Source organism: Indicator indicator, chromosome 29, assembly GCF_027791375.1.
Source record: "Indicator indicator isolate 239-I01 chromosome 29, UM_Iind_1.1, whole genome shotgun sequence".
Lineage (NCBI taxonomy): Eukaryota > Metazoa > Chordata > Aves > Piciformes > Indicatoridae > Indicator > Indicator indicator.
The window spans coordinates 5228300-5241656 of NC_072038.1; the positions used below are offsets into that span (position 1 = coordinate 5228300).

General features: G+C 43.7%; 1 protein-coding gene across 1 annotated transcript in view; it reads left to right on the top strand.

The window, feature by feature from the left end:
• The window catches only part of SEC14L1 (SEC14 like lipid binding 1), a 43128-nt gene extending 30082 nt beyond the window's left edge, over positions 1-13046 (top strand). The window contains exons 8-16 of the mRNA XM_054394030.1: positions 231-420; positions 3345-3433; positions 4394-4464; positions 6471-6642; positions 6922-7056; positions 9309-9443; positions 10335-10586; positions 11563-11741; positions 12532-13046. Coding sequence (XP_054250005.1) covers positions 231-420; positions 3345-3433; positions 4394-4464; positions 6471-6642; positions 6922-7056; positions 9309-9443; positions 10335-10586; positions 11563-11741; positions 12532-12637 — 1329 coding nt within the window. The 3' untranslated portion in view covers positions 12638-13046. The remainder of the gene's footprint in view (positions 1-230; positions 421-3344; positions 3434-4393; positions 4465-6470; positions 6643-6921; positions 7057-9308; positions 9444-10334; positions 10587-11562; positions 11742-12531) is intronic.
• Positions 13047-13357: the final 311 nt, after the last annotated feature.

Genomic DNA, 13357 nt, shown 5'->3' on the forward strand with positions numbered 1-13357 from the left:
ATGAAATGTTTAGATCCTTCTCTGAAGGTAGCTGCAGTACCTGTCAGGGCATACGTGGTTTTGTTGCAAACAAAAACTGATTCGCTTGAGTAACTTTGAGCATTAATTCCCTTCTCTTACCTTGGTGCAGGGCTGCACCTTTTTCAGCTTCTGTTGTTTGTTTGTTTATGTTCTTGTTTCAAAGCATGAATCCCAAATCAGGTGGTGTTTTGTTGTGGTTTTTTTACCAGATCCCAAAGGATGAGCATATTTTAAGATTCCTGCGTGCCCGGGACTTCAACATTGATAAAGCAAGAGAGATCCTTTGCCAGTCACTGACGTGGCGTAAGCAGCACCAGGTAGACTATATTTTAGACACCTGGAACCCTCCTCAAGTGCTCCAAGATTACTATGCAGGAGGCTGGCATCACCATGACAAAGGTATGCTCTATAGGGTGCATACTGAACAGCCTTTTTATGGCCTTAATTAAAGGTGACTGTTGTCCCTCTTAACAACCATCTTCTCAGTCAGCTCTAGTTATGTACTGAATGCATTTAAATTGATGTTGCCAACTCCTCAGTCAGTGGAAGCAGACTCCTAGGTCCTAATCTTTCTGACTAATGCTAAAGAGCTCTGCTTTGCCAGTAGCTTAAAGAAAGTTATTAGTTGCAGTTCTGTAGTGCTCGGAGATGCTTAGGAGGGTGTTATGCAAATGCTGAGTATTCCCTTTCAGTGTTTGTAAATAAGTGTATCTTTCTAATCAACTTATTTCTGGTGTTGTGTAAGTCTGCTGATGGCATAAATGAATACTTATTTGGCATTACAATCAGCTTAATGATGAGAAGTGGGATGTTGCAAAAACATCAAATAGAGCAGGTTTATTTAAGAAGGGAAGAAGCTTTGGCTCACTTGCCTTTGTATGGTGAGCCATGGCCAGAGCTTTCAAACACAATGGCTGTGCCTGACACCCTCCCCTCTCCCTTTGCTTGCTTTATCATGTGCTGATCTTGTTACTAACACATACATAGAAATGAAACATTTTGGAATTTGTTGCTTGAGGCAAGCCGGGCTCTTCAGATAAGGAAACAATCTTACTGTGAGCTATCTGTGTTCTGATTGAGTCTTTTCCCCACTAGGCACCATTGTTTCTGCTAGCTCTTCCTGTTACATGAAGCATATGAAAGAGGACAGGATGCTGTCAGTAGTAGTGGCCAGAAGACAGGGAGGACACAGCAAAAGTTTAATCACTGTAAAGCTGAAAGAGCTTGAATGGCTCTTCCCTGCTGCTTTGGGTTTGATAGACCTCAGACTGAGAAAATGAAAAATTAGAACATGCTTGGAAAGATTGCAAGGGAAAAGACCTGGGAATACACTCTGGCTTTGTCAGTGCCTTGTCCATGCTTTGCAAAGACTTCCTCTGTCAATAGCTCGTAACTGGGTCCTGCCAGGGAGTAGAAAGGTACAGAATACATCAAAGGGGTGTTTAATGTTTTTCTGAGAATTTCTTCAGTCTTGTGGTGAACTTCACGTCCCCTCCCTTCCCCTCCAGTACCTTTAATCTCTTTGCAGCATGCCCACAAGTGAAGCCTAGCTTTGTCAGTGCTGCAAACAGAATTTCAAAACTGAGCAGTTCTCTATAATTTAAATTTTTACAGTGGTAGGTTCTTTTTTTAAACCTTTCTTTCTAGTGTTTTTCCCTTTCCTCCTACACATGCTAAATGTGCCAGCTTAGGCCAGCTGAGTTCTGTACAGCTGTTAGCACCAAAGCAAGGGCAGCAGGGATTGTGGAGCATGTTGTCTGGAATGAGCTGGTAGTGCAAGAGAACACAAGTTGGTATTTTGGCTTGCAATTAGCACAGCTTTCTGTACATCTGAGTGGCTTTTATTTTGACAGGAATGTTTCCATCAAGTGGGGTGTTTTTAAATCACAAAGCTCTAATGGAATATAAAACACACAGCTCTGTCAGCTGAGTCTTTGCCTCGCGTGTCATTTGGGTGGAGCAGGGTTGGTGTAGCTGTTGGTTTGGGTTTGGATGCTTCTGCATCTGCAGGGGAGGGAGTCCTGCTCTCAAGCTTAACAACACTTTTTGTTTAGTGTTTGAAAAGCTAAGCAGCACATTCCAAGATAAGTGTGTGCTGATGTTAAAATAACATTTTTCTCTTAGACCACCTGATAAAACTCAGAATATTCTGAGCTTTCATAGGGATAATGTCTTTGACAAGTAAATAATTTGCTTTTTTATTTTTTTTTAATAGCTTATCTTGAGAGTTTCTTTCATTGTGTCCCAAAGGACTTAATGATAATTTGCTACCTCTCTTTGCAGTTCTTGGGGGGAAGTAAAGCTAAACAGACAACAGGACCTCAGGGAGATCTTTATGTAGAAAGCTTTTTTCTTAATTTTTTTTTTATTTTTATGTTGTATCCTAGCACATTCAGTTTCACAAGCTGGTGATTATTTAGCTTGTGTGCTAGAATAGATGAAGCAAAGATTTAAAAATGCATGACAGCTTTGGGAGGAGCATGGAAGCTGTTTCAAACTAGCTCCTACTATGAAGAGCCAGAATGCAAGCTTGGATTCTCAAATTCACCCCGTGCAGATGTTAAGCTTAATGCCTTTGTATCCTGGACAGTACCAGGATGCCCCAGTATGCAGCAAGATGACTGTGAAAAGGCAAAGCTTTGAAGGCAGAGGGTCCATCTGAAACTCATCTCTGGAGCAGAGTCTGTTGTCTCCAGGCTTAACCTGCATGAGAGAGGCTGCGTGCCAGTTCTGCATAGTGTGTAATGACACCGCTGGGAGGTGTGACTTCAGCAAGTACTGCAGAAAGCAAGGCTCTGGGTTAACACTTTCTTTCATTAATTTCCAGAACTCAGCATAGCCACTGTTCCAAAAAGGTTGCTGTGAGTTCTCCAGAGCAGTATTGCATCAGATTTGAATGAAGACTCACTCAGCCTTTGTTACAGCTCCTCAGCTATACTAATGGGCTCCAGTTTTTCTTCTCTGCTAGCTCTCCTGGAAGCTAATTAATCCTCTGTCTTTAATTGTCTATACCAAGATACTGTGTGTACCTATGTATTTGTTGAAGTATATGGACTTTGGACTTTCCTTGCAGATAGGGGAGCTATTTTTGCATCTAGATGTCTCCATTAAACTCTGACAGCTGGTTTATAGGTCACCTTTGGGCGTAGCTGGACAGGGGAAAGTTTTTTTTTGTATTGCCATTTGCTCCAGGCTCTTCCTCTTCCCAGCTGTACAACGAAGTTTGGACCGACTGGCTTCCTTCCATCTGGATTTTTAACACAAAACTGGCTGTTGTTGTGAAAAACAAAGGTTGTATTGATGCATTTGTTGTTGTTACTCAGATGGTCGCCCACTGTACGTGCTGAGGTTGGGACAGATGGACACCAAAGGCTTGGTGCGAGCTCTTGGGGAAGAGGCCTTGCTTCGATACGTAAGTACTTCTGCAGCCAGCAAGTTGCTAGCAATGTGATATTTTCATTCAGACATTTCCTGCCCTGCCAGAATATTCATTGCTCTGGATATTTTGATGTGCGTTCTGGCTGTCTGGTTTGGGTTTGAATACATCTGAGAGCTCCTGGTAGCTGATTTTCTGCATTCCTTCCAACTGCAAACTGATGGTGTAAGGCGTAGTTCTTGGCAGCTGCTGTCGTTCCTGGTTAGCATTTTCACAGATTCTGCTGCAGTTTCTGCAGTGCTTTTCAAGTCTCTGCAGTTGTACAGAAGAGAAAATGCCATGCTCAGATCTTTTTTTCAAGCCGTGTATTTCAAGGATAAGAATAATTTACTTTTCAAGAGAAAGTTTTTGCCTGTAGTTTTTACTTCTCTAAAGGCATCACTCAGACCATTACTGTGAATCTGCTCAGTTTCCAAGCAGAAAACTGGCAGAATTCCAGGTTTGCAATAATGTTTCTTGACTCCTAGTAATGACAGTCATGGCCATAGCAACCACTAGAAACAGGGGCTGGATTTTGCCTTTTCTCTTCCAGTGACATTTCCAGCCACATACTAAATTTTATTTGCCCTAGTTCTGTTCCAAGGTTACTTTCTTTGACGTAAAAAAGGTCTCTAATTTCTGAGGAAACAGAATCAATGCTTAAAAGGACAGAAGTGTAGGGAGACTTCTTGTCTGTATCTCTCCAGGCTTTTAGTTTTCTGGAGGACCTTGTTTACATGTTACTGCTTTTAGGGAAAGTCATGTTTATTTTTCAACAAGGTCAACCCATGGGGTAAACATAGAGATTTCTAGGTTGTTCTTTGGGGGTGAGGGAAAAAATGTTTGTGCTGTTTTGAACCCTGTAGTTTTAATTCATCTTTGGATGGAAACTTTTTTTCTTTATCCTAGCTACTGAAGTTAAGGCTGTTCTCTAACCATCATGTGTTCTTGTTGCAGGTTCTTTCAATAAATGAGGAAGGACTGAGACGATGTGAGGAGAATACAAAAGTATTTGGCAGGCCAATAAGGTAAAAGGCAACTGGTGGATCTGCTCCTTGAACTACTTGGTTTCATGGTGTGTGTGTGGGAATGTCAGGCAGTGTGATGCTGCTGAGCAAAGTTTATTAAATGGAACAAGTGAAGGCAAGGCTGTGTGCCTTGCAAGCAGATAAAAGCAAGCACAGTTACAGTTAACTGGGAGCCTTCCCAGTTACCACTAGAATGAATCTGCTTGGTCAGGCCTGAGGGAACACCACCTGCTCCAGCAGTCTGTGTGGTTCTACACAGAATCACAGTCACAGAATGGCTGAGGTTGGAAGAGACCTCAGAGATCATCTACTCCAACCTCCCTGCAATGGGCAGGGACACTTCTCAACTAGACTTGGCTGCTCAAGGCCTCATCCAGCCTGGTCTTGAACATCCCCAGGGAGGAGGCATCCACAGCCTCTATGGACAGCCTATTTCAAACTCTCATGACCCTCGTACTGAAGAACTTCTTCCTAAGATCCACTTTAAACCTACTTTGCCTCAGCTTAGAGCATGGGGAGTGTTCTGCTTCTACTCTCTTTTGCTGTTCAATGTCTGCAAAACAATGTAGCACAACTCCCATTTCTGTTCCTGGGAGATTTTTTAGACAGAGAGGCTGCCAAAAATGGCCATGATAATTTCATGGATAACCTTTCCAGTAGTTTTGGATATTATTTTCGTGTCACTTGTTCATCCCTAGTGAATGCCAAGGCTCTGTGCTCAGTTCTTGTTTGTATTCTCCTATCATTATATGCTCTTACCCAAATTTTGGCCCAAGGCAAGGGCTTAAGGCTCCTGTGAAAGCTGGCATCTAGTCTTTCAAGTACTGGCATGACCTCACATGAAGTTCAGGCAAAAATTGCCTGCTATCCCATCATTAAGTCCTTGTAGGGGTCACTTATGATAGTGTTACCTGCAAAGTGGATTTAAGGGTGTGAAATGAATGGAGGAATAGCCCTGAAAAGGAACAGTGTTTCTTGGACTCTCTTCAGTCTGTGCCTCCTTCCTTTAATCCCTAAGGATTCAGGGAAGCATGTCTGGTTTATCTTTTCTCTGTTAAAGAACTTGCTGCCCTAACTCTCAGTGGGAGGCCAAATCCAAGAGATGAGTTCCATGTGTGTGATAGAAATTATGCTTCCTACTGGAGATCTTCATTTGTAGAAGTAATTTTGAAGGACTACATATTAAACATTTAAAGGGAAACAAAGGAAGTGTTTGTGGTTTCATGGAAGCCTTATGCATAATTTAAGGGATGCTGGCTGGTGCAGCACAGCTGTAAATCTTGAATTCATGCCCAGGGTGGGACCTGAACTTGGGGAGGCACTGAACCATATGCTGAAGCTCAGTATTTAGTATTAAGAACATATCTCTTCCTATAGGAAAAGCTTTTCCTCCCTGAGATCTGACAACAGGATTAGCTGTGACATGTGGCAGCACTGGGGCTGTGTTAGCAGGGAGTGGTGAATTGCTTCACAGCAGCAGCCTGGCCACTGAATTGATTTCTCAGTAAAAGCAATGGTTCAGCTTTGGGCTGGCTGTCAAAAGGATCCTTTTTGGCTTCATATTAACCTTCTCCTGGAGTGTGAAATGTCTGGGGGCGAATGTGGGATGTGCAAGGGGATCATTGCACATCATCTGTAACTCCTTGGCACGCCCTTCAGAAATTCCTGGTCTAAGGATCTGAAACTCCAGTGTCTACAGGTAGCTTGAAGCAAGGAGGTAAAAACAGAAGAAAACCTAAACGTGCAGGGGGGGGTCCACACATGGTCAGTACATTAGACACTTGCATAAGGAAGGGGAATTGTCATGCTGTTGAGATTCTTCTTGTTGTTGTTTGTGGCTTTTTGTTTGGTTTGGTTTTGTTGTTTTGGGCTTCTTTTGTGTATTTTGATGCTTGGATTTGGTTTTTTTTTAGTTTGGTTGGGTTTGGTGTTTTTTTCTTTGGTTTTGGTTTGGGTTTTTTTTTTTTACATGTCTCTAAAATGCTTTATTTTTATCTCAAATTCAGCTCTTGGACCTGTCTAGTAGACCTGGAAGGCCTGAACATGAGACATTTGTGGCGACCTGGTGTCAAAGCCTTGCTGAGAATCATTGAGGTGGTGGAAGCTAATTACCCTGAGACTTTGGGTCGGCTCCTTATCCTGAGAGCACCTCGAGTGTTCCCAGTTCTTTGGACACTGGTAGGTTTGTAATTTAAGGTATTCCCTCAGCTCACTCTCCCTCTGTTGCTGCACCCCTGGAGCTTGTAAATCAGATTTCATAAAAGAGGAAACATCTGTGTTATGGGATTCCTGGAATGGGTTTAGAAACACTGCCTGAGAGCTTGCTCACACAGGGGGTTAATTTAGCTTCTTTGTTGGACATGGATATTAACACTTAATGCCATCCAACTGATGCCTTCAAAATTGACTCAGGAACAATGTAGGAGCCTGATCTTTTCTGTTTCCCTTTGTTTGTAGGTTAGTCCATTCATTGATGACAACACTAGAAAGAAATTCCTTATTTATGCTGGAAATGACTACCAGGGTCCTGGGGGACTGCTGGATTACATCGATAAAGAAATTATCCCTGATTTCCTTGGTGGAGAGTGCATGGTATGAATATAAACTACTGCATACAGCAACTTGATTGGGGAGGGTTTATCTTTTCCTTCCACTCTAAACAAAGAAGCCTGGAAGCACAGAATGATTCCTAACATAGTTTGGAGATGTCAGATGCCTGGATCCACATTTCTCCACAATGAATAGCAAATGGCTTAGCAAAATAGCCATGCACAGTTCAAAGCCAGAGTCTCTGTTACCTGTCAGGTGCAAGCAGCTGTGGTAGCACAGCACTGAGCAAGAGCTGTCACCATCAGCTAATCAGAAGAGTCTTTGCCATCACCTGAAAGAACTAACTGATACCACAGGGAGCCCAAGGAGATGTGGCACATCTGCTAGCAGGGCTTAACAAACAGCCAGGTCTCCAAGTGCAATATGTGCACTGACCCACAACAAACAAAATGAAATGGCTGTACTGCAGGATCCTGTCATTTCTCAGTCCCTTGCCATGTGCCTCAGGAGCTGTCTCCTGCCTAGCCTGTGGGTGTCAATTGAATCTGGCATTTTAACATCTCAGTGATGCTGTAGGGTTGATTCTCTCTGCATTGTTTTTGACAGCACAGGCTCAGTGGTGTGACTGAGGTGTAGGAGTGCAACTCAGGCGTTTTCTGGAGCCTTTGCCTTTTGTCTGAACTCAGTTGGATTAAAATACAATTCCAGGCTTGCTTTTTTTTTAAGCCCCTGTAACACTTCTGAGAGTAATTTCTGTACTGTTCTTGAGAATTCACCTAGGTCTGTTCAGACGTGGTCTCAAATAATAATGAAGTTACACATGGCAAAGTAGAATATGTGTTTATCTTCAGTGGGCTGCTTTTTGCTGCAGCAGTAGCTTTCAGAGCAGAGAGTTTGTGCTATCTAATTTGGAGCTTGGGAAGCTGGCAAAATCCACTGCTTAAGTAAGCAAAAGTGAATGCTACCAGAAAGCAAATTGCTTCAGTGCTTCCTGCTGCTCACAGACAGAGTCTCTTTCTCTTCTTCACCTCTGGATATTTGAACAAAAATGACTTCTCAAAGATCCTTTCAACTCTGTTGTAATTCAGTTATCAAACTGCTGCCCCAAACACTCCTGTGGAACCTCTTCCTGATCAGATAGTTGTCTGACTTCAGTGCTGGAGACTTTATATGAAGGGAAGATTGCAGAGAGAAGCTCAGTAATTGGTTCCAGTACTGAGCTCTCAGGACAATTGGAGCTTAGAAGCTGTTACCTTCCTGACTGAAATATCCTTTTACCTGTTTGGGAACTTGCTGTACTTCCCCACTACTCTTCATCCTTAAATTTAGCTACCCCAGTTCTTTCAGGTCTCTGCAGGATGTGTTTTTTAGACTGAGTTGCTATTCCCACTTCCCTCAGGATTCTGAAGTGGCTCACCTCTTTCTTCAGTCTAGGGTGGTGTGAGTGATACCTACAGCCTTTGCACAGCCATGTTCTGTGCTGCTGGCTGTTGTGTGCATGCCAGAGCTGCTCCTCTGGTGTCTAATTCTGCAAACTCACTGTGGCAGTGTCGCTGAAATCCCTGTGCCACACTGACAATAACCAGGCTAGCTCAGTCTGGAAGCAAATGAAAGCTGCATTTACAAGCAAAACTACAATCTATGATGAAATGCAATGAATCTGTACAAATAGACACTAGTCACAACATCTACAAATATGTACAATCAACAGAAAAGCACAACCAAGCTCCCTTTGCTTCCCTCAAGGGGCCTCACCCCCAGCCAGAAGGGATCCCCCCAGACCCTCCCCTGGCAGAAGGCAGAGAGTCAAGAAGGAGAGAGGCTGTTAGACTTAGCTTGTCAAGGTCAGTGTGTTATCTTCAGCCAGAAAAGAAGCAGCAGGCAGACAGAAGCCCAGCAAGCTGAGAACTGCCCAACTCCCCAACTTTGTTTTGAGTAATAGTTCTTAAACATTTCTCTCTCTCCCAATGGAAGTGTTTAGAACAATCATTATTTTGCTTTCTTACACCCAATAGTGATTCATTTACATTCTTTCACTTTCTCTGCCCGAATTTTGTGAAGAAAAATTAAAAAGACAGTCTTAAAACCATCACACTCACCTAAACCAGATCATTGGAAAAGAAATTTCTCTGTTTGTGATGTACAAAGCTACAAAAGGACTTTCAAGCTCTGTTTGCATTCCTTTCTTCAGAGTACTTGCTTGAATGTGTTATTTCTGAAGCTGTTAGGCATAGAGCATGACAGGAATGGGATGTGCAGAGGGGATACTTTTTAATGCCTGTTTATGCTTCTAGTGTGAAGTACCAGAGGGGGGGCTGGTCCCCAAGTCCCTCTACCGAACAGCAGAGGAGTTGGAAAATGAAGACATAAAGCTCTGGACTGAAACAATCTACCAGTCTGCAAGTGTCTTCAAAGGAGCTCCACATGAGGTACTGCCTCCTACCTTCCTTTCACTTCAAACCTCTGCTCTGGAGTGTCTCTATTTCAGCCTTCTGCTCTGGAGTGTCTCTATTTCAGCCCTTTGCTCTGGAGTGTCTCTATTTCAGCCCTTTGCTCTGGAGTGTCTCTGTTTCAGCCCTCTGCTCTGGAGTGTCTCTGTTTCAGCCCTCTGCTCTGGAGTGTCTCTGTTTCAGCCCTCTGCTCTGGAGTGTCTCTGTTTCAGCCCTCTGCTCTGGAGTGTCTCTGTTTCAGCCCTCTGCTCTGGAGTGTCTCTGTTTCAGCCCTCTGCTCTGGAGTGTCTCTGTTTCAGCCCTCTGCTCTGGAGTGTCTCTGTTTCAGCCCTCTGCTCTGGAGTGTCTCTGTTTCAGCCCTCTGCTCTGGAGTGTCTCTGTTTCAGCCCTCTGCTCTGGAGTGTCTCTGTTTCAGCCCTCTGCTCTGGAGTGTCTCTGTTTCAGCCCTCTGCTCTGGAGTGTCTCTCGAGCTGAAAATGGGTTAGAACTTGATTATTTAGATGCCATGCTTCCACCTTTGTTCTTCCCTGGTTCTGCTGCATGATGATGCTTTAGAAGCTGAAGTTTGTGACCATTCCTGGTATTGTCTTGTTGCCATTTAGAGAACATCACTGATTTTTTTCATCCTATTCTAAGCCATATCCTTCTAAGCAAAGACAAAGAATATTCTCAGAAGCTGCCTGCAAACTTCTGAAAGCAGTGTGTTAAAATAAAGACACTCCCTCAGGAGAGAATTTTATGTACATTGCCTTTTTTAACAGCCCCCACTAAGCCCAAGCAAGGAAAAGCTCTGTTCTTTTGTCTCCTTTTTCTGGTAGGAGTTTGTACCTGAGCAAATTGCTTTTGTCTCATCTGACTTTTCTGTCTCAGGTTCTCATTCAGATTGTGGATGCCTCCTCTGTGATCACGTGGGATTTTGATGTGTGCAAGGGTGACATTGTTTTTAACATCTTCCATTCCAAAAGAGCCCCACAGCCCCCCAAAAAGGACTCTCTGGGAGCTCACAGTATTACATCTCCTGGTGGGAACAACATCCAGTTGATAGACAAAGTCTGGCAGCTGGGGCGTGACTACAGCATGGTGGAGTCTCCTCTTATCTGCAAAGAAGGGGAGAGTGTGCAGGTGAGAATCCCTGTGTGGGAGCAGGTGAGGGCTTGCTCCAAAATGAGCAAGGTGTCCTAATTCACAATCATTATTGATGACTGAGTGGTGATTCAGCTGCTGACTGCTTGACAGTTCCTAGCTGCGTGCAGCAAGGCATGGGGGCAGTATTGGCATGGGATCTGCTGGGAGGCAGCTTGCAGCAGTGCAGTAGTGGCTGAGATTGATCAGCAAGGGGTATAGGGAAGCCACCTACAGGGAAGTGCACATCCAGAAAGCAGCCAGACAGGCTTTGTGCTGTGATTTTGACTGTTGTTTTTTTTTTTCCTGAAGTGAACTTCCTGTTGTGCTTGCAGAATATCATAGTGTCTTACCTCAGTAATGAGAGAAGCCTGGAAATTAAGACTGAGCTGCTGTGGGTTTGTCCTTCTAACAGGCACCCTAAGGAGGTCCCTGTGGCTAAGGTTCTTGAAGGCTGTGTTTTTTTTAATGCCATTTGTGGCCTGTTCTTTAATTACCAAGTTTGATGTTACATGCAGCATGTTTACAATCAAAGTTTGCTGTTCCTTTTGACTTGAAATAAGAGCTGGGCAGCCTTTACAATAGGAGCTCCTGAAACCACCTAATTGGAAGTGTTAGACTGGAAATATGGGCAGTGACCTTTTGAATTGCACTTTCTCTTTCTGAGGCAGGAACCTTGACAGCTCTTTCCACAGTCTCAAAGGACAGCCATTAAAGAAAATAAATGGGGAAAAAAGTGGCTCTTGTTTTAAACAAGAACTTTGTCCTGTCAGTATATTTAAATCCTAACCCCTTGACACTGTCAAAAAGTAGGAGGATCTGCTGGTGAATATGCTGTGTGGGGGGAGGTGACCAGCACTGCCAGTTGGTTGAGGAGCTGAAATACTGCCATGTAGGCAGTGGAAAAGAAATAGTAAGCCTACAGATCTTGGTGTTAACAAAGTTAACTTGGAATTTTTGCTGTGCATGCCCCCAGGGATCACATGTGACCAGGTGGCCTGGCTTCTACATTCTCCAGTGGAAATTCCATAACATGCCTGCCTGTGCTACAACCAACCTGCCTCGTGTGGATGATGTGTTAGCATCTCTACAGGTCTCCTCTCACAAATGCAAAGTGATGTACTACACAGAAGTGATAGGATCTGAAGATTTCAGGTATGTCTGGCTGAGGCTGGTGTCAGAGCTCTCTGATGCTGAGATAATCAAGCTAGTGCCAAGTTCACCTACATACAAGTAACTTGTAAGGACTTGTGTTTTCTTAGGCCTCAAAATCCCTCCCAAACCACAAGCCAATAAACAAAAGAATTCAGCCAGTACTGGCACTGGGGGGCAGCTAATGTCTAAAAGCTGTTAATTAGTTATTGGAATCATCACCAGTCACTTTGCTCTGCTTTGGAAGCATTGGGAGAGCTGTTGGGCTTGGCAGGTTGTGAGGCAGAAATGGGTGCAGCTCAAACTGAGTCGAGTCAGTTCAGCTGCCTGCCAGTTGATGCTTGACTGAAACAACTCCTCAGTCTCTTTGACCAGCATCTCTAGTTTTGCAGGAAGGTTTTCAGTATCTTCATTTATTCATAGAGTCATGGAATAGTTTGGGTTGGAATGGAAGGGACTTTAAAGATCATCTAAGTCCATGGGCAGGGACACCTCCCAGTAGCCCAGGTTGCTCAAGGCTTCATCCAACCTGGCCTTGAACACCTCCAGGGAGGGGGAATCCACAACCTCCCTGAGCAACCTGTTCCAGTGTCTCACTCCCCTTACTGTAAAGAATTTCTTTCTAATCTCCAGTCTAAGTCTCCCCTTTTATGTGATGAGGCAGAAAAGCATGTGCACCAAAACTGCTCCTTGCTTTTTATTCAGCCAGCAGACAAATCCCACATAGATACATAGCAGAGATCAAAACCTTTGCCTGTTCTGGAGCTTAAAACCACCTTGTTTGTTATTGCAGGGGATCTATGACCAGCCTTGAATCCAGCCACAGCGGATTCTCCCAGCTCAGTGCTGCCACCACCTCTTCTAGCCAGTCCCATTCCAGCTCCATGATTTCCAGGTAGTGCCACAAGAGATGAAAAGCAAATGGATGAGATGGCTGGACCCTCACCTGTGGCACTGACTGCAATGCACCATATTCAACTGGCAATTGTGCAAAAAAACCCCAAACCCCACCCCAATAAAGCCTTTTATAGATAGTCAAGTAGCTGTTTGAATTTTAAACTTAGTGGATTTGGTCCTTGTTAGATCCAACAGCTTCTCTCTTAACTTTTAACCCTATTTTTTGTGTTGGTTTGTTTGTTTGTTTGTTTTCCTTCACTCAGCCATAAATATTTTTGCAAGTCTGCTTGCACAAATCCTAACTCTGAACACAAGGGCTCTTACTGCAAGGAAGGGGAAAAAAAACCCCACTGCAGCAGTTAAGGATCAGGTTTTTAACTGTGTAAATGCTAAAAAGAAAAAAAAAAAAGAAAAAAAAAAAGGATAAAAACCCTACCAAAAATGCTCTGTAGTGCATTAGAGATCATCTGCAAAGTCTTCTGTCAGGACATTTCTTGCCATCTCAAATCCCCTGTGATCTCCCAGTGCTGCAAACTCTTTTCCATTGCCACCAAGTGATGTCTGAGACAAAGCAAAGCAGTTGCTGGATACTTGACTTTGTGAGTCCATTGTTTTTCAAAGCTACCCAGGGAGCCGTGGCCAGGCTGTCAACACTAAAACCTTTTGTATGAGCACATTCTTTGGTTTTTTTTTGGCGGGGGGAGGGGGGTTGGAATTTGAGC